This window comes from Ochotona princeps, chromosome 6 (assembly GCF_030435755.1).
Source record: "Ochotona princeps isolate mOchPri1 chromosome 6, mOchPri1.hap1, whole genome shotgun sequence".
NCBI lineage: Eukaryota > Metazoa > Chordata > Mammalia > Lagomorpha > Ochotonidae > Ochotona > Ochotona princeps.
Genome location: NC_080837.1, coordinates 15,972,774 through 15,998,803, shown reverse-complemented (window position 1 = coordinate 15,998,803; position 26,030 = coordinate 15,972,774). Strand labels below are relative to the sequence as shown.

The 26,030-nt window shown below is 52.6% G+C and overlaps 1 protein-coding gene across 10 annotated transcripts in view; it reads right to left on the bottom strand.

The window, feature by feature from the left end:
• Positions 1-26,030, bottom strand: part of MEGF11 (multiple EGF like domains 11) — a 197,641-nt gene that overhangs the window by 40,190 nt on the left and 131,421 nt on the right. For all 10 annotated transcript variants that reach the window (XM_036495480.2, XM_004577961.4, XM_058665651.1 and 7 more), the window contains exons 6-9: positions 25,476-25,596; positions 13,200-13,336; positions 9,745-9,957; positions 3,419-3,593 (exon numbers count right to left, since the gene is read on the bottom strand). In XM_036495480.2, the coding sequence (XP_036351373.2) occupies positions 3,419-3,593; positions 9,745-9,957; positions 13,200-13,336; positions 25,476-25,596 (646 nt within the window). The remainder of the gene's footprint in view (positions 1-3,418; positions 3,594-9,744; positions 9,958-13,199; positions 13,337-25,475; positions 25,597-26,030) is intronic.

The window sequence follows — 26,030 nt, the reverse complement described above, 5'->3', positions numbered from 1 at the left end:
TGGGAGACTTCTGTGCTAAGGGCACCACTACTACACCCTGTGGATGCTGTGCACCTGTGAGCCAAGGATTTCCCTCGTCTCAGAGAGAGCTTGTTGACTGAGACAGTCACGTGGTATGCATAGTGGGGGGTGAGGGGAAAGTAGTTAGGAGGTGTGGGGTTAGAGGGAGGAGTGACCCTTCTACAGGCCAGCTCTTGAGTGTGAGCCATATGCTGTGGGAACAGGGAGGGTGCAGTGGCTAATTCTGGAGAGAAGCATAGGGAAGGAGGGCTTCCTGGAAGAGGTAGACTTTGTTCTTAGCCTGAGAAGCTGGGAAGGATTTTCATAGACATGATAAGGACTGTGGGGAGGACATTCTAGGTAGACAGAAAAGCTGGAGAAAAGGCACAGAGAGAGTCACTACATGGACACCATGTGTGTGGGAAAGCAAATTTGGTGTGGTCACTACACTCCACCTGTTGTGGCAGCAGGACTCAGTGGGGGATGAGACCAGGATGTACTGACTGGTGTTGGGGGCAGGTGACAAAGGGTTTGAGGCTTGGGCCTATTCAGTGGGTGCACTGCAACCCTAGCCCAGGCTGAAGGAAGGGCCTCACTTCTGCAGTGACACTGCCAGAGGAAGGGCTGAGGGGCGCCAGGACTTTGACCCATCTCCAGCCTGGCCCACCTGGGTTTTCTGAGAGAGTACCAAAGACAGTGGAGCTGTCCGATGTGCTGAAGCGAGGCCACTCTGACCTCTAGCCCTGCCACTGACTGGGACAAGGCAGCCTGCACTTTTTGGGCAGAAGATTTCATTCCCATTTTACAGATGACAAAGAAAAGCACAAAACCAAGTGCTGAATCGGAGCTGGGGTTTTGTCTCCCAGGCCAGGGCTCTCTTGCAACCAGGCAACTCCAGTGCAGCCCACCCAGATACACCTCAACTGATTAAGCTGCCTGGCTAAGGCATAAAATGTCCAGCTTCTCTCAGCTTCTCTATCCCCCTCATCCCTATCTCTGTTTCTTAGAACTGGACAGATGTGTCCTCCTCACTGAGCCTCCTGACAGTGGTCACTCAGAGCAAGCCAGAGGTGCTTGAGTTTCCCCTCCTGGAACAGCCACACCAGGAACCCCAGGGAGTCAGCTCATCCCACCACTCCCATAATTTGCATTTTACCATGTATGGGAAGCACTGATCCAAGAACCTTCCCCACGATGCCTCCCATTTTCACGGCAAAGTCTGCTTTTAGCAGATGAGGGCATTTAGGCCTAGGCAGGGCAAGTGACATGACAGCAGGCAAGGCAGGGATACGAAAGCCAGAATTTGAACTTGAATTTGTGGGGTTCCAAGTCTCCACTAACTTCCAGTTTACTTCTCCCAGCAGGAAGTCACACTCATTTTGAGGCTGTGGGAAGAGTGGAAGGCCAGTGCTTGTGGGGGTGAGGTTCTGAGGGTAGAAGTCATTATAGGCTCTCGCCACCCCAGTGGCCCCTGCCTGGTGCCCAGCAGAATCGCTGGAAGAGCTCTTACAGGTATAATGAGGCTGAGCAGGAGACAGATGAACAGTTGTGGAGTCCCACCAGGGCAGCTCAGCAACCAAGCCCCAAGCAGGTGGGTCTGGCAGTGCCTAGGAGAGAAAGTCATTTACAACCTCAACGGGGAGGCAGGGTGAGGCGTGCTGCTTCAGAGCCCTGGCTGGGGGAATGGCTTAGTGATGCCCTCCTCCCCATGTGCTACGAGGGCCCTGATTCTCGCTGCTCCTAAGCAGTGGGTAAGCAGGCAGCCTGGGGTGACTAAGAGGGACCAGGCGGGCAGCCCCCACCGTGGGTGAGGAGCCCAGGGGCTTCCCAGATGTGAACACACTCCTTTAGGCTCCTGCATGCCCCTGGTCTGTGGAGTCACCTTCGAAGAACCGCCCTGGTGGGCCATTGTGGGGGACTGGGCTCAGGATGTCCCATGAGCAGTCCCACCAGATCACAGGACACTCTCTCCCATCAAATCCCATGTCTAGGACACTGCATTTTGCTGTGGTGGTTATGGACATAAATACACACTGATGAAGCTGACTTTTCTCCCATTCCGAGATGGCAGCTTGCACTTCTGCCCCGTTTCATTTGCGCTGGGAGGTTGCTTTGTCCTGAGCCCAGCTCTGTGGACCAGGAGCACCTGACCTTAAAGTACAAACAACACTGGGCAAACCCTCCTGGTCATGACCATGACAAGGGCTTCCTTGGAGGTGGTGGATCTGCACCTGGCACCACACCCAACCTCGGAGGACCACACATAGACCAGTCACATCACAGCCTCTGGGGGCCAGGGATCCAGGGCTCAGGGGTTACAAAGCAAGTTTCCCCACTTCACAGCCCAGGTAGCTAATTCCACGGGCGTTTCTTGTAAGCTCACTCAACATGGAGAACTTCAGGCCTGTGGCAAGCTACTGAGTCCAAAGCTGCCATTTGCCAAAGCTTGCAGACACTTCCAAAATGCACTAGGAAGCGAGAAGTGGTACCATCGGCCCTATGTCTATCCCATTTCTAACCTGACAGCAACCTTGCAAAGCAGGTGCTCCATTTGCACAGATGGGGGAGCCCCTGGCCTCAGCCAGCCAGGATGTGGCTTAGATCCGGTGATCCATTCTTTCAATGGCATCAATCACTTTTGACAGCATCATACAAATCAGAGGACCCACAGGGTATGTCCCGTCTTTGAACACGATTCTACTTGCAGAATCAAAGCTCATAAAGACTAGCATAATTCATAAGGAAATACACATAGTAAACAAACACATATAAAAACAGTCCCCCTCTCTCTGGTAATCAGAGATTTGCAAATGAGAGTCACACAGAGGAATCATTTTCTACCCTATATAATTAGCCAAAATTAAAGAAAACAGTAACGTTAGCCAAGTTATGACACAGGCGCATCTTGGCCCTCTCAGTGGCAGTACCGGTGGCCGGGTATCCATCAGGAGTCAGTGACACTTTCAGCCCACTAATGCTGGGGGCCCACAGCCAAGGGAACACCCACCTCCTGAGGCCAGGCCAGACATTTAGATGATAATAGAGAGACCTGGGCAGAAGCAGTGATGTGACAGAAAGGAGGAAGAATGCAGAACTATAGACATGCACCTGGCTCAGGATGTACAATGGCTGTGAGCCTAAGGAGTCAGGCACAGAGGAGCCTGCACGTAGGAGGCCTACCTGGGCTTCCGAGTTGGGGGGATGATGGAGAGGCTCCCACCTCCTTCCGTTACTTTTACATTGACAAAGCCCAGCCAGCCCTTTGAGAACATTGGACTCTACCTTTATAGTGGGGGAGGGTGGTGAGGGCAGGGTTGACAAAATGAGACTCCAGCATTCAGCCCTCGTGGCTACAGGGCTGGCGACTGCATCTATAGCTAGGCATTGTGGAGGCCATGGGCGGCCCGGTCCATCTTACCATGAAGCCAGGAGCACAAGTGCAGCTGCCAGTGATGCTGTGGCAGTCGGCGCCATTCTGACAGGTGCAAGGCAGCTGGCAGCCATCACCGTAGTAGCCAGCAGGACATGACTCATTGCAGTGGTGGCCAGACCAGCCTGGCTGGCAGGTGCAAGCTCCAGTTACTGGGTGACAGCTGAGCAGGTGAGAGAAGGGCAACAGGACAGTGTGGTCAGTAGCATAGCCATGTCCCATCTTCTTTCCACTCTGATGCTGATCTGACCAGAGAACTAGGGTCAAAGGACCCTGAATTCTAACCACTCAATGCCCAATTCTTGCTTTTTGTCAATCAGAAGATGCCAGAGCCACATCATCTCAAGAGCCCCCACAAGTCAAGGCTCAGGATGGTTCTGTAACTTGCTTGATGTCACCTGCCAGGAGATGGCAGGTGACAGGGCTGCAATGGCCACCATGTGTTCTTTATAATGCAAACATGGTATGGGGGTGGTTTGCCATCTTTACCCAAGGCAGAGACCCAGTGTGGGCAAGAAGGCGGCAATAGCACCAATATGCCTTACAGACTGTGGGTGCTCAGTGGCTGGGTTCAAACAAGATGCCCCCATATCCTGCCACCAAGGGTACCCTGTAGAGAGTGGAACACCTCCCTCCCTGCGTTCTCTGAGGCTCTTCCCCTTCTGCTTCTTGTCTGGCTGGAAGCAGGGGCTGCCAGGCACCAGGTGTGGTAGTCAAGGGCTGCTCTGAGCTACTTCGGGGTCACAACAAAGAAAGTGGTGTTGGGTGGGAGCATCTTGGCTAGAGTCTCACTTGCCTTTGTTCCCTGCTCAGGGAGTCAGGTCTGCACCTGACATGGCCTGACAGCTCCCTGCAGTCCCCCTACCCACCTCCTCAAAGCCAGGTTCCCTATTGCACTTGACCCAGACACACACCAGACAAGGTACCTCTGACTCCCAGGGTCACCTGTCTTCTGGCTCCCAAGGCCAGCTCAGGGGACAAGGGCAAGTTGCAGGAGGCTGGTAGGAGGAGCGCAGGTGCCAAGTTCCACGAGGACTCTGGGGGCTCTCTCTGTGTCGGTGGCCCCCAGGGCCTGGCTCCCATTCCCTGCCCAGTGTTTGGGAACGAACACAGCTTTCAGGCTGCTCTGTCTGTTTTCTGTTTTGCATTGTCTCCCCTGCTGAGCCGCAGCCCCAGGGGGAGAACCCTTTGTCTGTCTGGTCTACCTCTCTGGAGGCCCAGCAGGGCTCCTGGCACAAGGGAGGAGCTTAACACACATTTGGTACACAAATTAATGAACAAACTAATTGTCTGAAGCCCAGCCAAGCTGTTTCTCTTCTGGGGGCCCTGATTTTTCTCCCAGGAAGTGAGGGGGTGGACAGGAGCAGATAATTCCTGAATAGCAAATGCAAGCAGCTAATAATGGTTTTGGAAAATGCTTCTTCTCGTTCATCATCAAGTCAAAACAGCAATTGGCTACAGCTTCTCCTCCATCAAAACAGTGAGGATTGTTTAAAAAGTGCTGGCAGGGTCTCAGAACAATTTGGGGTTATGTCTCTGGAGACTTAAACACAGTCGCTTTTTGGTCTCGTAATTTCGTTTCTAAGGATCTGACCTTCTGAAAGTATCATGGTAACAGAGAAAGATTTATGCCCAGAGATGGTCCCGGAGGCATTATTTATAATAGTGGAGAATGGAAGCAATTTGAATAATAATAAATAATGTGTGCCGAGGCTATTAAAGCCATGGGCATGTTATTCATGTATTTCTCCTCTTTAAATGAACCTGTGAATGAGGCATACCAGTCTCTGTGTTACAGATGTGCTCTGAGGTCATGGGGACTTGGCCAAGGCCACACAACTAAGTCAGGGAGGGGCAAAGCTGGGATGTGAGCCCAGGTCTGGGAGGCCATGTTCACCTACCACCTTAAGCCACCTCCTGGTGAAGTGAGCGAAGCCCATACCCAGGAGGGGAAGGTGGAGAGGTATTCACCTGTTTTCCAAAGCACTTAATGACACAGGGTTAAGTGTAGCAAGCCCATACTATGCAAAGTCACCATCTAAAACAGTACAAAAGGATGAGAGATGAGACAGAGAAGGATCCAGAATGAAGAATGAACAAACGATGACAAGATGGCTTTTGTGTTTACCTCTGCTTGAGAAATGGAGTGATTCTGTTGTTGTTTTTTAATGTCTCTGCCATCTCTAACTTTCCCAAACTGAGCATCCATCATGTTTATAATCAGATGCACAGCAATAAAAACTGCAAATATAGCACAGCGAGGAACGGCAGGGTTGATGAGCAAATGTTTGAAGACTTTCTCATCTTCATGGTTCTAGAAAGTTCCTCCCTGTTCCCCCAGCACTATAAGGGGTGACAGCTGCCCAGTGACCCAAATGGGTACCATGGAGCTCCACTTTTTGGCCCTGACCCCCAGCCAGTTGGAGGGGGGTGCTGGTGCTCTCTCACAGCCTGGCAGGTTCCAACTTGCCTGGGACAGTGGGTGGGGGTGGAGGAGCTCCTCTGAGATTCAAGGTTACACATCAGCTTAGTCAAGGTTATAAAGACTGACCTGCTGGGACTCAGGAGTGACCGGTGAGCTCTGCTCAGCCCTAGAGATTCTGAAAGGACTCCGGCACCTTTCCTGCCATTCCAACCAACAGATCCTTGGGCTTTCTTTGCCACGTGAGGGTCCTGCTGGAGCCCCCTGCCCCAGAGCAGCTCTCATATCATCCCATGGGAGGCATGCCAGATAGGCATCCCCTGAACTGCAGGTACACCTCCCTATACTCTGCACTTCCTGCCTTCGACCACAGAGGCCAAGGAATATGTCAATGTGCCAATTCTGTTTGATACTCAGAGGCTCCAAAACAAACCTGAAATCACCCCTTGAAAAGAAGAGAGAAAGAGAAAGGAAAAGAGAGGGAGAAAGAGAGAAAACTCCTGTCTACTGAGTCCTTCTCAAAATGCTCTTAAGGATCAGGATTATACTAGGCAGGGGCCAGAGTTGGAAGCTGCAAACTCCATCCAGGTCTCCCACGTGGGTGGTGGCAGCTCAAGGACCTGAGCCTCTACCTGCTGCCTCCCAGGGTCTGCCTTTGCAGAAAGCTGGAGCTGGAAATCAAACTCAGCATCACAGCGGGACTGATGTCTTTACCACCAGGCCAGGCACCCCACTCTTTGCGATTCTATTTTCTTAGCTCAATTACATGTCTTATAAAGACTCCAGAGGTCCAGTGAAGAGAGGATGGCAAACAGTGGTCCACCAGTTGCCATCACTGTGGTCAACACCTGTGCTCCTCAGCGGGGTACTCATGCACCCCCTGTCCCGGCCCACTGATGACCTCCACGGATGGTCCTTAGGTCACACAGGGTCAGGGACTGCTGGCGAGGTCAAGCAAAAGTCACAGTCGCTAATGTTTAGGCTGGTTCCCTCCTTTCTGCTTTTTTTTCTTTTCTCCAGACACGGATTAATCACCGAGTAAGAGGAGGGTGAAAAGGCAGCAAGGTGGACAGCTTTTCACAGGGGTTTTTCTGCCTTTCTTGTGGCCACTGTAGGATTCCATCAATGCTGCCTCTGTCGGTGAAATCCAATCTCTCCTGGGTAATACACGGACCGTGGCTGCTTGAATTGGTCTTAGACGCCCCGATTGTGAAGGGGAAGTGAGAGGGGGCTTGTCACACTGACTAGCGCATTTTCTCAAGGTTATTGCTTTAGGAAGGGAGAGTGGTGCCTTTGTGTGGGCTACAAAGACTTGACAAAGGGGATGGGCTATTGGGGACCGCCAGCCACCTCTTCCTGCCCAGGACTTGGATTCAGTCTGAGCAAGCAGTCTGGCCTGAGGCAGGGGTCAGAGGGCGGCAGGGAGGGCTTTCTGAAGCCCAGGATTAGGGGAAATCACAGGGCTTTGTGGGGGGTGTGCAGACAGCTCTGCAGACACTGGGCTGGGAAGGGGAAGGCTCAGCTTCCAGGGACCCCATGTTCCACTTTGTGGGGAGTTGGGATGGAAGTCTCATGTTTCAAGGTCCTGGAGCTTTTTCTCTCCTAGGCTGATAAGAGGGGATGGACACACGGAGAAACTGAGGCACACAGAAGGGACTCACACATGTCAGATATATGCTTAGAGGAGCTTTGAAGCCAGGATTCAGAAGCCTGACACCCTCTCCCCCTACCACTGCCCCAGGACCTGCAGTTGCACTACCTCACAGCTGGGCCCCTTGAGATGGTTCCGAATGGGGCAGAGGCTCAGAGGAAGGGAATGGATGCCCTGGGCCCATTTGGCTTTTGCCATTCATGACAGCCCAGCCAAGTGCGGCAGGTGGCAGCTCAGCCTGACACACTTGACATTTGACACTCGGCCCTCCCTAACACTCGGTCTGGTCTGCAAACACACTTGGTAGTCAGAAATGAGCAGTGGCTGGAGGGCTGCCTCTAGCCACCTATGGATCCTGCTCGTGGTTCTGCAGTGTGCCAGCCACTGCAAGGGTTGAGGAAGCCTGAACTGGATCCTCTCCCACACGTGGTGGGCATTAGGTGCTCAGGCACCGGGGCAGTGTATCAAGAGCAAATCTAGGGCCATCAGGGGGTGGGAGCTGTGGAAGTCCAACTCCAAGATTGCTGCTACCAGTGCTGAGCCAGGAGGCAACACAGCCAGGCTAGTCTGACCACCGGGGTCCTCGGAGAGCTCCCCACGTGCAGATTCTGAGGAGCCCAGCCTGGGAGGTGGGCCTGCAGGGGGTGCAGGGAGCCCCAATTGCTGAGACTGCTGGCCATTGGCTTCCATCCCTGCGACAAGACAGGCGCTAAAGCAAACACTCATTAATATTGGATGTGCTGAGATTAGCGATGGGGAAGAGGGAGTCCTTCAGATTAATAATGCAGTGAGGACTCCTTCAGAGGCAGGAGAAATTATGCCGGGTGCGGTGGCGCAGGACCGGGAGGGAAACAATAGTTCTGCAGTCCGGGGTGGGAGGGGCTGGGTTGGAGTTCTAGGGTAGGGCCCCCTTCCCTCACTCTACCCTGACCCCAGCAGCAGCCTGGCCTCCTCTCCCTGAGAGGGTCTGGGGCCTCCCAGCAGGGGATGGATCACGTGGGTCTCTGGTGTCAAGAGGCTTGGAGCTTTCACCCTGCCCTCCAGCCCCAGCCCACCTCCTTCAGTCTTTCCGGATCAGAGGCTGTCTGCACATAGTCCTGGGTCACCTATGAAGGTGGATGTGTCACACTGCCATGGTATGTTTAGAGTACATGAAACAGAGACATGCCTCATCTCCATGGTGGTCTGGTAATGACGGGGACAGAGCAGAAGGTGCCCAGTGTGGGCAGACTCCAGTCCTCAGCCCTGATGGTTACACTTGCTGGAGATGCCTTCCTATCGAAGCCCAGCCCTGCAGGCACACAATATTTGTTGAATGAATGGCCAATTGAATGCACAGGTTCCACTCAGGCTACCTCTGCTGGGCCTCTCTGGACACTCCTACCCAACATGCTGTGCCTGCCTGGCACCAGCCCAGCCGCTCAGCCCCATGGACTGAGGACTATTGGTGATGAAGCCAGCCACACCTGAAAGATACTTTTGTTTGCAGTCCCCAGGGGCTCTGTGTGGTATGTCAAAAACCAAAAGCTGCAAGGGGAAGATAGGCTGAGGCTTAGCAATGGCTGTCCCTGGGGACAGAGCTACAGGCACTGCCCCAACTGTCCTGAGCTGCCCACTGGCCCAGGAGAAAAGGGACCCAGGGTATTCTCCACATTGCTGACCACAGGGAAGTCTTGACTGCTGGGACTTGCAGCAGGCAGCATCAATGGGTGCTGGGTGGGAGTAGCCCAGGACAGTGTCAGCTCTTCAGAATAAGGCTCCTTTGCAAGCAAGGGTAGAGCGAAGGCCACACAATGCTGCCCTCTTGCCAAGGCCCGGCTGAAGGACTTTTTCCTCTGCCTCTACCCAGGCCAGAAGAAGCCATGCAGATTTTTAAGGTGGAATTGATTTTGGTGGCCCAAGTCCTTTCCTGTACCCATGTGGCTGGTCCTGCCTCGAGTTATTTGTTCTGTGTGGGGAAAGTGCACCTCAATTGCCCAACCTCCAGTATGGGGCAGCCCTGCCCAGGCCCCACCCCTGCTCCCCTCAGAGTCACCATCCTCATCCCCTATACCCATGGGTGAGATCTCAGACAGACACATCTCAAGATGCAGGCAGCCAGGTGCCGGGGTGGAGACAGGGGAAACTGCTTCTTGGCTCTCCCTTCCCATCAGCTGAGTCCTACATGGATCTGGGGATATGGGTTCTGTGAAGCTCCCCTGCACTTCAGCCCAGCTTCCTCCACCTGTTTCCAATTCCTACCTGATGGTGTTGGCAGCATCGCAGGGGCAGTGTAGGGTGCAGCCAGGGCCGTGCAGACCCTCAGGGCATAACCGCTCCTGGCAGCTCGGGCCCTTGTAGCCGGGCTCACACTCACAGGCACCGGTGGTGGGTGAGCACTGGCCGCCATTGTGGCAGTCACAATGCTGAGAGCACTGGAAGCCAAAGGTCCCCAGGGGACACTCCTCTTGGCACCTGTGGGATGACAGAGGGGTCAGAGCTGGGACTGGGGGCTAGGCTACCTTACCTGCCCTTCAACACCCTTCCAGTGTGCACAACCCCGCAGGCCTGGATCCGGGGTTCTCTGCTCCCCCAAAAAGCCTCCTCCAGGAATGTACACCAGGACTTAGCTCCCGTGGATCTGTTTCCCCCTTCCCAGCAGCAGCCATGACTGAAATTCATCCTGTGACACAGTAAGCCCCCAGAGCCACAGGGGCCTCCAGGGAGATGTGGTGGTCACATGGACTCTACCCTCAAGAATGAGCTAGTCCTCCTGAGTGGACTTTGGAAGCAGCCGGGTCCACATTTGCCATGTGTAGCATTGTTGTGAAAGCAGAGAGGGGGTCCTTGCTGTGTATACAGAGCCTGCTAGTGCCTTGGTCTTGAACTTGGCTGCCTCCACAACTGGGAGAGAACATTTCTGTTGTTCATAACTGACTCAGTCCCTGGGACTTTTACAGGTGCACAAATGGACAGAGACAAAATGCAACATGAAATGCACCCCCCACAAACTATGGAACCTGCACTCCAGGGACATGAAATTTCCCAGGGGACACTGCCATTCACCTCCAGAGCTCATTCGCCTGCCTAAGCTGAAGCTCTGACCCCAGAAACCAATGGCTTTGGGGCTTTGGAAACACAGCTGCGTATCTCTGAAATCAAATCCACCCGGGAAACTGATGGCTTGTTGTGACTCTCGGTGCTTCTCATTCTCAGTGACATGTGACTGATGTACTTCATGACCCATTGGCATCGTGGACTTGGAGCAATTGGCACTGTCACCTTCAGGCCCCGTTTTCTGAGTCTTCAGGGCCCAGGGTGTAGCCTCTCCTGGGTCTCCTTCTACCCCTTCTTGGGGTAGAAGAGGTGGCTTCTTGCAGTCAGACTAGAGGCGAGTTCCTCTTTCTTGGGTTGTCCCCAGTAGTGTCAGGGTACAGCAAGGGCCGAATCTATCTCATCAGCCTTCACACCTAGCCCCAACCCCTTTGCGTGCATCCCAAGTGCTAAAGATCACTCTTTCCAGACCTGGGCTGTGCATGTGTGTGGGAGATGTGGCTGCTGACACCCTGGTTGCCTGGTGAGACTCACTACCTGTGACCTCAGCCCAGGGGATGAAAATTCATTAGCACAGTACCCAGAGTCTGACAAGGGAAGGAGGTATGGGCGGCTCCCAAACACGATGGGAAATGGCTTCTGGCTTGGGGGCAGGGGGTTGGCTCATCCATCTCTGGTACAGATATTGGAGAATTTGACCTAAAGCTCTGACACCTGCTTCCTCATCATAAAATGAGATTATAACAAACCCCCCATTGAGTTGTTTGAGGATTAAAAGAGAGGCTGTGTGTAAGGGCTCAGGAAGAAATGTTACTTATTATCATCACTCTTGTTACTATTGCTTTCTCTGGCTCTTTGAACACCCGGTCTGAGCTTTGCTCACCTCAAGGCCAGGAGACACCTGCTGCTGCTTGCTCCCTTTCTCTAGAACATTCCTGCTCATTCCTGTCCAGTAGCAAGCCATGGGCATAGCCCAGAACACAGCATGCCACTTCCCCAGCCCACTGTATTTTTTGGGGAAGCAATGTGTGACTGAATCTACTGCCCCAGAAAACAAGATCTGTAGAGGAAGTATTGGCAAGCTAATTCATTTACATAAACAGCCATTTTTCCCCACTCACAATTCAAACAACTTATTTATTTAGAGATCAAGCAACGACTGCTAATGAATTTTCCACAAAGCATGCTAATAACGGGGCCCTTGGAACAGAAGGGTAATCACAGCAGGAATTAGCTTTCTACTTAAACATCCTTCCTTTGCAACATATCCATCTAATGTGTCCGATATTGCCATTAACAACCAGATACATTGCTCAATTAAATTAGAAAATGAGCTGCAGAACCCTCGTTACGTTTCGTGTTTAATTTGCACTGGATTCTGCCTATCTGGGGAGGCCTGTGTGATTATGCCCGCTCAAGTTTAATATGCTTGCGATGATTTTGGGTAGCTTGACGCAGCTGTCACCGACAAAATTAATGGAAGCAATTTTACAAAATATTAAACACCAGGCAGCCCATTTCGCTGGGAAATACCAGTGCTACCCAGCCCTCCAATGGCGGGACCCTCCTGTGGTTGATGGGCAAGGCTTGCCAGAGGGGACTCATTGGCCTTTCTCTGGCCCGGGTTCATGGGCCAGGTTCTCATAGGACACCTTGGCAGTGAACCTGAGTGCATTGGTAAGGTGGGGTCCATTGCTTGTCCCTCACCAGAAGTCGGTTGTACTCCAGATCTGAAACAAGTGTCTGGGGTAAATATATCTAGTTCTGCCTTGGATGCTGCCCCTTGCTTGGTGACTCAGACACATCTGCATGGTTGGGGGTTGCAGTGAGGGCAGGAAGGTGGTCAGGGTGCCAGTCCTAGTCCCCATATGCCACACCTACTTCTTGGTGCCAAGGGATGCTCATGAAGATATGCACAGAGATCTGATCTGGCTCAGAAGACCTCAGGCTGAGTCCAAGGCTGACAGCCAATTTCTTTTCTGGACATCACTGAGGATACAGGCCGACTCCAGTGAGATCCATTTCACTGCATTGGTTGACTCAGCCTCGACTCTTGTTCTTGGATGTTACCCAGGCAGGGGAGGCCAGGGAGGGTAAACACTCTCCTTGTGTCCATTTTGGAGGTTGCCATGAAGCACAATCCTCCCTTTCCTACTCCCCTAACCTCACAAAAAGCATGACAACGTCCTCTTTGCTGTCCCTGTCTGCTCCAAGGATCTCTTGTGGTTGGGCTCATGTCTTCCTGCAGCCCCAGAAGCACTCGGCAGCCAATACCCAGGTTGCTGCCACCGATCCTACCCTATGCCCTGGTATCTTCCTCCTGCACCAGCACACGTGCACACAGGGCTTCCTGCTAAGCTGCTTTCATTCTTCAAGGCGGGAAAACTGTCTGTGCAAGCTCAGCTTCTTAGAACTGCCAGCGCCATTGCCCCCTTGGTTTAGTGTGGGGAGTGGGTAGCAGGTACTGGCCTCCTTCCTCCAGGTAAAGCAACACAAATTCAGAGCTCAAGCTGGTGTAGCAGGTGGGGCTGGGCTGGGAGGAGTGTGCTGTGCAGGGCCAGGGTGGATGAGCTGGTGATCGCCACCTGCTGGAGGGGAGTATAAACGCTACCATGGACAGCTGCAACTTGGTCCAGTCCACAGCAGCTGGGACCCAGCCTTACCTGTCGCCCATGTAGCCGGCTGTGCAGTGGCACTGTCCAGTCACGTGGTCACACTGCCCTCCGTGGTGGCAAGGGCAGTCTTGGCTACAGTTCTGGCCGAAAGTCCCCGGAGGGCAGGGCTGGGCACACACAGCTCCCTGAAACAGAGGTGGTAAGACACACATGGGGGCGCTTCAGAACTACCATGTTGAGGTCACACACAAGCCTGGGAACAGCATGGCTGCTTGCCCCCTTCCTTCACCCACTTCTGCCACCACCCCTAGTTTCCAGTGGAAGCAGAGAACTGAATGCTGTGACTCCATCTTAGAGATGGGAAAATGGAGGCCAGTTTGCCCAGCCAGTCCTTCAGCATATTTCCAATGAGTGCCTGCTGAGTGCCCAGGACTGAGTTTAGAGACCAGGGCTATGAAGCCCAAGGATGCCTCGATGGCTGTTCTCTCAGTATAGGGACACGGTGCTGAGCCTTCTCCCATGGGAATGCCACCAGTGCTGGTGTAGAGATAGACACCCAACTCTCCCTCTTCCCCCATCTAGCTAAGTTGAGGGTAGCTGTGCGGGGGGGGGGGGTGCAGAGGCATCCACGTGCTGGGACAGAAGGGACAGAGGAGAGTGGTTGGCACAGCCAATGGAGGTGCAGAAATGCTCCGGGTTCTGTTTCCTCAGCCATGCCAGGCAAGGGCAAAGGGATGGTGGGAGACCTTGATGGTACTAGAGGATGGGGCCGCCAGGACCCCAGACAATTTCAGGAATCAGAGACACAGAGACTGTCTGAAGGAGAGGTACGGGGAGGTGAGGACGGGATGGTGGAAGCATCTAAAAGAGGGGGAGCTGCAGCTAGATCCCTGTCCTTTGCAGGGGTGGTGCCTAGGGGCTGTGCACAAAGGGACACAGGTCTAGCTGAGGACTGGGGTGGAATTCTACATGAACAGCAAAGGGTCCCTCTGCTCTCACTACTCAGCTCCCAGAATGCTGAGGACCAGACCATATTCTCAGCGTGGGGTTTGAGGTTACTTTCTAGAAACACTGATGAGCATGAGTGTCAACCCAGCCAGCAAGGCTGGTGTCTCTCTCCTCCCTAGGCCTCCAGCTGGCTTTGCTGAAGTTTGTCTTAAAACCCCAACGGACTTCACACGGGCTCTCACAGAAAGGAGAAGTCAGATACACACGTGGACACAAGACCCAGAGCAGACAGGGACTGCTCTGGGAGCGAAGCAAACTTAAAGGAGAGGGTCAGCACCATGGAGTTATGGATAAAGCTGTCACCTGCAGTGCAAACATCCCACATGGGTGCCAGTTTGAGTCCTGGCTGCTCCACTTCCAATCCAGCCCTCGCTAAAGAGTCTGGGAAAACAGCAGAGGATGATCCAAGTGCCTTGGCTCCAGCACCCATAAGGGAGACCTGGCAGGGAAGCTCTTGGCTTCAGCCTGGTCCAGCCCATTGTAGTCATCTGACAAGTGAACCAGAAGATGGAAGATTGTCTTTCTTTGTAACCCTGCCTTTCAAATAAATAAAATAGAGAGACTTTACTATAATAAAGATGAGTATTGTTAGGTAGTGATAAGGGGATGTTATATTCATGCAAGAACAGAGTACAGAGTTCTACAAAAGGAGAGAGCCAGGCGCTGGTGTGCTGTTGTAGCATGCTGATCCACTGCCTACGGTGCTGCCTATGGTTTGTGTCCCAGTTGCTCTACTTCCTATCCAGCTCGCTGCTTATGGCCTGGAAAAGCAACGGAGGATGGCTCAAGTCCTTGGGCCCCTGAACCCACGCAGGAGACCTGGAAGAAGCTCCTGTCTCCTGGCTTCATACCAACCCACTCTGGTCATCGCAGCCATTTGAGTGAAGCAGCAGATGAAAGATCTTTCTCCCTGTGTGTCTCTCCTCTCTCTGCAGCTGTACCTTTCCAACAATAGCAGCTACAATAAAAAAAATACTTTTTAAAAACCTTAGTTGTGGGCAATGGCCTAGATTGCATTGTACCTAAGCAAGTGTTACACTACTGGGAAAAAAAGCAGCTAAGAGCTGGTAGGCATCCTGGGCCTGTTTAATGCCAAATCTGTGTTAACCATACCAGCCAGCAGAGTTGCCTAGCCTATTGTATTTTTTTAAAGATATGTGGGGGACAGATGCCAGCATGCTAACAAAAAGGGTCTGGGGACCCATGCGTGACTGTGTGTGGGCCCTTGGTAGGCAGGCAGGGTCCCAGTCTGACACAGCACACTGCCAGAGGACTGGGCATGGGGAACTGTGGATTGCTCAGGGAAGCAGTTCTGGAGGAATGTGAGAGGGAGGACTACTGAGGGAGAACACATCAGGTAAGGAGTGACTTCTGGAGGACCTCCACCAACCTGGCTACTGCACTTGCAGGTAAATGAGGGAGCTGAGACCAGGTGGTTTAGAGGAAGGAAATCGGAGGACCTTTATGGGCCAAACCAATACAACCACCTGGGATTGTTGGAGTCAACCACCTACCGGTGCACACAAAAGCCATGGCTTGGGGGCCTGCCTGGCAAGGCTCCACCACAGTACCTTCCAGTGAGTGTTGGGCAGGTGATAGACCATGTTAGCCTGGGCCATGACACTAACCTGCTCATGAGAGAACTGGGTCTGGCAGCAGAGTTTGTATGGGACTGTGGGCTCACCCCTGTAGGACTACCCTTGAGAGCTGGGAGTAGTAATGGGCTGAACACCACTCATGGGTACTGGGGTTGAGAACAGGTCGGTCTGGGCCAGGCTATAGCATCCACAGGCACATCTAAGAATTGGGTGTGGAGTAGGTTGGCCTCAACATTAACCAACACACACAAAGGCCAGAACAGAGGGGAAAAACTGTGCTGGGTGAGGCCCCAGCATCCACCAGCACATGTGAGATCTGGGTCTGAGAGTGGGCCTAAGGGGATTGTGGAAAACTCCCCTAGTGGGTCATATCTGCCATTGGTGAACATGCTGATGAGCATATAAGTCAGGGCTGGGTGTCAGACCTGACAGGGCTGCTTCACCTGTTGACAGGTGTGTTGGTTGGTTCTGTAGGGGGTAGACCGGGCAGAGCCAGGCCAACAATAGCACACTGGCATGTGTAGGAGCCAGAATGGGGTGTGGGCTATGCCAAGCTAAGCTAGGCTATCACACCTACCCATTTGCATGAAAACTAGGGTTGGGGGCAGGCTAGACAGGGTTAGGCTGTAGGACACACCAGAGAGAGTTAGGACTGGGAGCAGGCCAGGCCAGACTGCAGCACCTAATGGTAAAGGCCAAGATGGGTGATGGGTTATGCTGGGTTGATTAGGGCTACCGCTGGCATGTGTAAGATCTGTGGCTGGGAGCAAGCTTGGTTGGGGAGCAAAGGGGATACCCCTACTGGGCTGTGGTTCCCACTGGTGAGCCCAACAACCAGAATGTTGGTGTTGAACTGGGCTGGACATGGCTGCAGCATTCCTCTGCATGGGTGTGGACAGGGTCTGGGACATGCCAGACTGGGCTAAGCTCCAGCACCCACTGGTGCTCGCAAGAGTAGGTGTAGGACAGGCTGGGGTAGGTCTCTGTACCCACTGAGTCACATGCTAGCTGGGTCTGGAGATGGACCAGGCATGGCTGGGCTGCAGCACCCAACAAGAGCTGAAATGGGTGTGGGATGGTTGGACAAGGCCACTGTTCCTGCCAGGACAGGAAGTGGGCCAAGTCAGGCTGGACCAGGGACCCACAAGTATGTGCAAGTTCTGCCACTGGGATGAGACTTCATAGAGGAGCTTGGGGAACTCCTCTGTCAGGATGCAGTCCTTGCAGGTGAGCACAAGAACAAAAGTTGGGAACAGCCTAGACTAAACCAGGTTACAGCACCAGATGACATACGTGTGGCTCAGGTCTGGGGGGCAGGCCAGACTGGACCAGTTAATAACACCCACTGACAGATATGAGAACCAGGATGGGGTACAGGACAGTCCAGATTGGGCCACAATGCTAGCCAGATCACATTAGGGCTGGGATTGGGGGATGGTTGGGTTGGGCTAGGGTGTAGCACCCACCAGCATGAGCCAAAACTGGGGGCAGGCCGGGCTGAGCCAGGCTGTATCACCAGCTGGTATATGCCAGGGTCAGGCAAGCAATGCTAGACTGGGTTACAGCACCCAGCCACACACATAAGATTGGGGGTAAGCCCAGCAGTGGAGCTGCTGGCCACTGCTCTTGCAGTGAGAGCTGGGACTGGGGACAGACCAGGCCTGACAGGGCTACAACACCCTATTGGCCTGTATGTGAGCTGGGTTAGGAGAAAGAATCACTTTGGGCTAAGTGACTATGTCCATTGGTACATGCATGAGCTAGAGTAACTATAGGCTGGTTGGGCTTTGCCATAGCATCAGCTGGCAAGTGTTGGGAATGGAGGCAAGTCCTGTCAAGCTAGATTGCAGAACCACTGGGAAAGTGCAGGATCTGGGTCTGATAGCAAGCCCAGCAGGGAAATAGTGGGTACTTATCTGATGGGTTGCAACTCTCACTGATGAGCATGAGAACCTGGGCTGGGGTGAGCGTGGATAGACAGATGGTGGTATCCGCCAGCATGAATGTGAGCTGGAGAGTGGAACTGACTGGGATGAGCTAGGCTTCAATGCCCATTGATGTGTGTGAGAGCTGAATGGATATGGGACAGACTGGACCATTCCACTGCATATACTACCATGAACAGCAGCCAGAGCTGGGGGCGGGCATAATGGGGGATTATTGGGGGTCACCCTGACAGGGCTGTCATTCCTACTGGTATATTTCAGGGCCAGGTGTGTGATGGGCAGGGTTAGGCTGGGCCGCAGCATCCGTTGGTTTGTGTATGAGATGGGGCTGGGGAAAGGATTTACCAGGTAACTGCAGCCACCAGTGTGTGTGTAGGCTGATGTGGGTGATGGACCAAGCCAGACCTCACACTGCCTGGCACACACAGGAATGAGGTTGGGATCACCACTGGCAAGGTTTCTTTGGACATCTTCCCCTCAAACTGAATCACTGGACTCAGAACTCCAACCATGGTGAAAATCACAGGCTAGGTGGTCTGACCATGGAGTCCCAAGGAGGGACCTTGAAAGGATTTCTTCCATCTTGGAGCAGTGAAATCAATAGTATCTCAGAATTACCCAAAGCACTTCAGCAGTACCCTTGGAACATGCTTCACATCGGGGACCATGAGATGACATTGGGTGGCCTTCCGCCTTTCCTGGGTACTAATATGGTTGGGTTGTTGGGAATGGGACTCTCCCCTTCTCTCCCACTTTCCTCAGATACATGAAGAAAAAAGGAGATTGGAGGAAGTTGTCTCATCCACTTTCCCTCATTTCTTGACCCTCCCCACCCTAATTGGTGGTGTTTCACATAGGCATGCATCCCTCTCAACTATGTAAACATTATCAAAACTAAAATGAACTTGTTATTTAAAAATATTTTATAAGAGTCAGAGCACACCAGAAAACAATGTGAAGTTCTTGAAAATGAAGGTGGAAAAGAATTGAAAATCGTCATAAATAAGTTGGGAAATAAAGTGGGAGAAATCTACAAAGTAGAAAAGGAGAAAGAGAATAGTAGGGGAGATATAGCAACATTCAAGGACTAATCTCCAAGGTCTGGCATCTAATTAGCAATCCTCTCACACAGTGGACAGAGAAAATAAAGGTGAGTAAAAGAAATGGAAAATGTAAGAGGATCTCGCAGACTGGAAGGAAGGAGAGCTGGGATTTCTGAACTGAAAGAGCCCACAGAGTGCCCAGAAAAATCCAACCAAACATCAAGACATCACTGTGGATTTTTGCATCTGCACAAAGAAATAATCCTTTAAGTTTTAGAAAGAGAGTCACATTAAAAAAAAGCCAGGAGTCAAAGACTGCTAATTAGAATTTAGGAGAGAATGAAGCATTGCCTTCAAGATTCAGAGAAAAAATCATTTTCTTAGGATTCTACACCCAGCTGGACTAACACTCAGTGGGAGAATCAATAAAGATGTTTCAGACTTGAGCAGCTTTGAAAAGTCTATTTTAGTTTTAGATTTATTTATATATTTAAAAGGCAGAACAAAAGAGAGAGAGAGAATACGAATGTTTGATTCACTTCTTCACTTCCCAAATGGCCACGATGGACAGGACTGGGCCAGGTCAAAGCCAGGAGCCCAGAGCTCCATCCAGGCCTCTTACCTGGGTGGCAGGTAAGAGCCTTCTTCCACTGCCTTCCCAGGTGCATCAGCAGGAAGCTGGATCTGAAGCAGAGCAGTTGAGACTGGAACCAGCACTCCAATATAGAATGTTGATAGTACAAGTGGCACAACAGTGACCTCAGGCCTCAAACAATGAACTGGTTATGAACATCTGAGCAAAGCTACTGGGGTAGTTTCCTTTCCCATCAGTAAAAATTTTCCAAAAGAAAGCCACAAGTTCCAGAAATATGGAGCACAAGAAGACAGAGATGAGAGATAAGCTGGGATGAAGGTGAGAGAGTCCCAGACAACAGGCAGGGAGGCAGAAGCCTGGGGAGAGAATTCAGACTGGGCCGTAGCACCAGACTTCTGACAGGCTGCCTCAAAATCAAGTGAGAGCAGGTACAGACTGGAAAGGCCCCTGACCTGCAGGGCCTTGCTTAGGTGATTTCAGAGTGCTATTGGTATTCAGGGTTATGACAGTGACAGTGTATGTGTGGGCCTCATAACATACATGTTGCAAGAAGCTTTAACCATAAGCCATTACTTAGTTCTGTTAGAGCATGGGGAAGGGCTGCTGGTGCTGTGTGTGGGAGAACAGAATTTTATTCTATGGCAGAAAGTCAATAGATGCCAGAAAGACAAAACTCAAAAAATTGTAGTGATGTTGTTATCTGGGGGTTGGTGTTATGGCATAGTGGGTGAAACCTTAGCCTGTAATGTCAGCATCCCATACAGAGCTCCAGGTCAAGCTCCTGCTGCTGCACTTCTGATTCAGCTTACTGCTAATGTGCTTGGGAAAGTAGCAGAAGATGGCCCAAGGCCTGGGCCCCTGCAAGGATGTGGGAAACCCAGAAAGATTTCTAGTTTTGGACTGGGCCAGCCCCTACAGTTATGGCCTTCTAGGGAATAAACCAGTAGATGAAAAATTTCTCTCTCTCTCTCTCTCTCTCTCTCTCTCGCTCTCTCTCTCTCTCTCTCTGTCTCTTCCTTTGTCTGCCACTGTGCCTTTCAAATAAATAAATGTTTTTTTTAAAATAAGTTATCTATGGGAGAAATACCAGAAGAGAGGTGGGTGTTTGGTTCAGGGCTTAAGACGCCACTTGGGACGCCAGCATCCCAATTGGAGTTCCTGGGTTCAAGTCCTGGCTCCTCTTCTCATTCTAGCTTGCTGCTCATCATCTGGGGAGGCAGCAGGTGAGGGCTCAAGTTCTTGGGTCCCTGTCACCCACATGGGAGACGTGGTTAAGACCCGGCTAATGTGGACATTTTGGGAGTGCACCAGTGAATAGAAGATCTCGCCATCTTGTCTATCATTCAAATAAGTGAATAAAAACAGAATGATAGAAGAAACAGCTAAAAGATTTGAGAGTGGGGATCAGCACATTGGCACAGCTGACTAATCTTCCACCTCCAAGCACCAGATTCCCATATGGACACAAGTTTGTGTCCCCGGCTGCTCCACTTCACATCCAGCTCCCTGCTTGTGGCCTGGGAAAGCAGTAGAGGATGGCCTAAAGTCTTAATACCCTGCACCCACATGAGAGACCCAAAAGAAACTCTTGGCTCCTGGCTTTGGATCAGCTCAGCTCCAACCGTTACAACCATATGAGGAGTGAACAAGCAGATAGAAGATCTCTCTCTCCCTCTATGTCCTTTCTGTAAATCTTCCTTTCCAATAAAAATAAACAAATAAACAGGGGTTTCAAAAAAATTTTGAGAGTGGTGTGAGGGATTTGTGAACATTTCCTTAGGAAGGTGGAGCGCTGCTGCCCACCGCTACCCCTCGAGCTATTCTTCAACTTCACAATCATACATCTGGACCTTGGGTCACAAGTCTCCCTGACCTCCAGCCACTCACAGTCAGTCATTTCTCTGACAGAGACCAAGGATGATCTTCCAATTAATGAATCAATTAGTACAGCACATAGCTATTAAGCACCAATAACTGCCAATCCACGACTAAGCAGGTTTACTTGAAAACATTGTGCCTGGCCCAAGTCATCTTTCAAGATCACCCAATTTCCCTGAGGTGAATGAAGTGGGAGGCCTTGCAGCTGGGATTTCTGCAGACACTGGGAACAGACACTGGGGAGCGGGGCAGGGGAAGGAGGCCGAGGGGCAGAGGCAGCAGGGGTAGGTAGAGTACACCTGTCAGAGGAGGGATTGGGTGGATGGGGAGAGGGAGGGAGGAAGGCTGCCTTTCTCCTACACCCAGCAAGTTCTGGGTGGTCTTCTAGCTTCTGTCTTGGTCAGTCCCCTGCCATCCTGGGCTGAGGAAGGACACAGACTGGGAAAGCATGTGGGTCAATTTGCTTATTCCTTCCATTTATGGCATCCTTAGGCAGTGTCAGAAGCTCGCTCTCTCTCTCTCTCTCTCTCTCTCTCTCTCTCACTCTCTCTCTCTCTCTGTCTCACACACACACTGACAAGCTGCAGGCCCAGTCTGAATCCCTAGGTTCCTCCTTGACCATGAGTTCCTGGGGGCTGGAGACATTGGATTCCTCAGGCTTCCTGCGGTCTTCCTAGGGAGGAAGAAGAACGTGAGAGTCCAAGGCAGGGCATGACTCAGGTCCCAGTTCTGTGTTCTGGCAGATAGGCCAGCTGGGACAAGCTGTGGGACTGTTCCAAGCCTCAGTTTCCTCATTTGCAAAATGGGATGGTAACATTGCCCTGCTGCATTCCCCAAAGCCCTGGTCTCTCAGGTTATAAAGAGGTTAGGGGAAGTAGAGAGGTAAGCAGTGGGCACCAAAGGGGTGGAGAGAAGCCCTGTGATGAAGAGAGAACCAGTGCTGAGTTGGCTGCTGCTGGTGGGTGAGCAGGCACAGCCGACTCAGCTTCCAAAAGGGCCACAGTGTCCCTCTTGTTTCCATAGGCTGGACTGTGTCATATTCCTCCATGGCACTCCTAACTCCTGAGCACCCCACACTGTGGGTGTATTGCGGGGTAGGACCATTACACAGGTCATGCAGTTAGAAGCGGGTTCCACACAGGTACCCAGCCCAAGGTGACCTTACAAGAATAAGGGATTACGATAGACCCCCAGAGCAAGGACCCAAGAGGACACAGAGCCTTGGATTGAGGTTTCCAGGCCTGAGGACAGCAGGGTGTCAGTGTGTGTCTTCAAGGGTGTGGGCAGGGACAAGGTGGGATATGGTGACCATTCGGCTTGTCCAAACCCAGAAGAGGACATAAGGCCAGGCCAGGGTGTCTGGAAGACAGAACCTCTCCATTCTTCCCAGCTGCTTGCTGTCCCAGGCAGCACAGATGCCCTCATGTGTGTGCTGTGGAAACAGCTGGATCCCAGGCAGCCCTGGGCCTCCAAGGATTGTCGTTCCCTAACCTGAGTGCCCCTGGGGACACAGCCTCAGCTCTGGAAACCACTCTGACCTCGACAGCTGATCCTGCTGCAGCTCCTCAGCTTCTACTGGCACTGCTTTTGTGTGTGCACCTGTGTGAGCCTATATATGCACCTGTGTGCATCTGTGTGTGCCTGTGTGTACCTGTGTATATATCTGTGTGTGCCTGTGTGTACCTGTGTATATATCTGTGTGTGCCTGTGTGTACCTGTGTATATATCTCTGTGTGCCTGTGTGTACTTATCTATGCACCTGTGTGCATCTATGTGTGTCTGTATGTATACCTGCAGGTGCCTTGGTGTGCCCGTGTGCATCCATCCCTGAATCTACCTGTGTGTACCAGGTATGCACATGCACACACTCTATGTCCTGCCTCCACCATCAGGCTAGCAATTCTGAGGTGAGTCCTTCCCATACTTCTTACCTTGCCATCTGTCTCCAGGGCCCACTGGCATCTCACTACCCACCCTGGACTTCAGTGCTGTGGAAAGTGTCAGAGCTCAACAACAAAGGGGAAATGATTCCCCTTCCTGGGCTCTTTACAAAGGCTTCTGGCCTGGGCTCCCCATAGCTGGCCAGTGGAGGGTCCATGTATATTTCCAAGGCCTGGGGGAGAGAGGAGGCAGGAATCTGCAAGGAAGGACCTAGAAGGCCTGAATTCCTGGCAGCACCTTGCAGGCTCCTATATCCCTGCAGTCTGTTGGGAGTTGCATGGTAGGAGTTAGCCATCAGATTTAGATCTTTGAGAGGAGCAACAAGTGGCTAATGTGGAGCTAACCTCAGGCAACGGAAGATGTTTAAGGGGTGAGATCCTTCCCTCTGCACCCTGTCCTTGGCCCCAGCCCCCCTGGGAGGAGCCTGCGGCCTAAGCTGCAGCTTCATTATTCTGCAGTGCTGCATGCACGAGGGGCATTAATAATTCATCCAAATCTGCAAGTTAAATGCTATGTCAAAAATAGAAGTGCAATTGTCTGCGATAACATTAAAAACATAAAGTGCTCAAACCCAAAGTTGCTATTGACAGAACTTCCTGTCATCTCTAAGAACAGGTCCTTTTCTGTGTTGGGAAGAAAAAAATATCCCTCTCCCTCCCTTCCTCCTTCTCTGCCTCCAGCCTGCAGTTCCAGCAGTGGCTCCGGACGGAGCTGGCCAGGGACAGGGACTGCCTGTAGCCTTCCTCTCGCACAGCCTTCTGCTACCAACTCACTGCCAGGACCTGGCCGCAGGGAGGGTTGGGGAGGGGGAGAAGGGGAGGCAGGAGAAGCAGGCAGGAGCAGCAGCAGCCCCTTAGTCCTTCTCAGAAGGGTCAGACACTGGCAAACACAGATGCTTGGCCACCCAGACAAACACACATCAAGGGCCAGGATTCCAGCCCCTGCCTCCCTCGCAACCAGCAGTGTGGCCTGGGAGAGTGTTATGTGGAATATCACCTAGACCCTCCAGATAGGGAACAGTGGGAGCAGGCTCCACTGCACCCCCATTCTCACACCCCACACAAACCTTTAGCATTCTGGGCAGCATGGGAGGGAATCCTAGCCTCTCAATCTTATTTGCAAATGTAGGGCTGTAGACAGTACTGGTTGGCAGAACTGTCTGGGGAGCTTATTAAAAGGAGCCAGCCCAGACCTCAGGGGGCCTGGGGCGGAGCCTGGGAATCTTCAGCCTCTTTCATGGACTCTGGATAGGAGACGACTGGCCAGGGGATGATGGGCTGGCGGCCAAATAGGAATGTTGCTGGACTTCATGATCCGTAAGTGCTTGGTCTGATCTACAAACTCCCAGTGAGTATGACTGTGCCTTGCGGGGCCCTCCATCCAGAAACCTCTCCTGCTTGTCTCCACCAACCTGCCCCACAGTATCCTGTGACTGTCCTCTGTGGCTCTGTGAGTTTCTCAAGCCCCAGGGCAGGGCAGCGACTGTGGCATTGAACTTCTTCCACAAGAGCTAGAGGCAGGCGCGCATAGCCGGCCAAGTCCGCCTGGCAGGTGGCCAGAGCAGGCCAGAAGGAGCTTGGGGTTGGGGTGGGGGGGTTGTATACCCAGGGATGTGACTCACAACAGGTGAGCGCTTCAGCATTTGACCAGCACTTCAACAGCTCTGTAGGGTGGGCTCACTGCCCTAGGTGAAGTCTGCAGGTGCATGAGCAGCCATCACAGTCTCTGAGGCCTTTTTCAGCATCAGCACCAGAGGTAAAACCAACCTAGGGCCTGTGAGGTCCTGGTTCCCCTTCCCCTGTCCTGTGTCCCCCCACCCCAGATGGGGTTTCCAGACCCCAGGCCTGGGGTAGTGGAAGCTCTCTTAGGCTCTCCTGGGGGCGGGGAGATCAGCATGTGTGGGTGCAAGGGGTGAAGCTTTATCAGTGCATCCTGCTAGCTCCACTACTTCCCCAGCACTTTCTGCCACACCTGGCCCTGAGCAATGTGGCTCACACAGGTGCCTATGCCCAAAGACACCTGTGCACATGAAGGACCAGTCAGAGAAGCCAATTCACTTGCCTCTAGACACACAGCACTTAGAGGGCGGATCTGGATTTAGAGATGCACTCAGCTTCACTGGCAGTTCCCTGGGGCCATACAAAGGAGGAGCTCTGGGTAGGAGAGGAATGGAGCTTTTCAAGGCGTGTGTGCATATATGTGTGTGTGTGTGCGCGCGCGTGTGTGTGTGTGTGTGTGAGAGAGAGAGAGAGAGAGAGAGAGAGAGAGAGAGAGAGAGAGAGAATGTTCCCACCCCACTCTGTGAGGCCACCTACCGTCCAGCCTGGGGGACAGGCACACTCTCCTGTGATGTGGTGACAGGCGCCTCCATTCTGGCAAGGGCAGCGCAGCTCACAGTGGGCCCCGTGACTTCCCGGGGGGCACAGCTCCTCGCAGCTGGGTGGAGAAGCACAGGTTGGTATGGTTACCCACGGCAGCACTCAGATCCAGGAGCCCTGACACAGCCCAGCTCCATGCCAGGAGAGAGAAGCAGCAGGTCAGGTTGGTCCAATGGTCCCAGGCTGGGAAGGCTTCCCGCACCCTGCCAAGATTGGGGCCGTCGTCGAGGAGATGACAGAGGCCTAGGAGGCCCGCAGTGAGGGGCGGAGTGGAGTTGCTTGTCTGGAGGTCAGAATTTAGAAAGGTTCGCAGCCAGGCCTATTCATGCCCTGACCACTTACAGGGACCCCAGGCCAGGTGACTCCCACTGCAGGGGCAACCGCAGGAAGAGTCCCATTCTTCCATCCACCCCCTACCTCTCTCCAGTCCCCACTCTCCAAGGCACCCCTGACCACCGCCCCAGCTCCCACTCCCCACCCTCCATCCTTCCC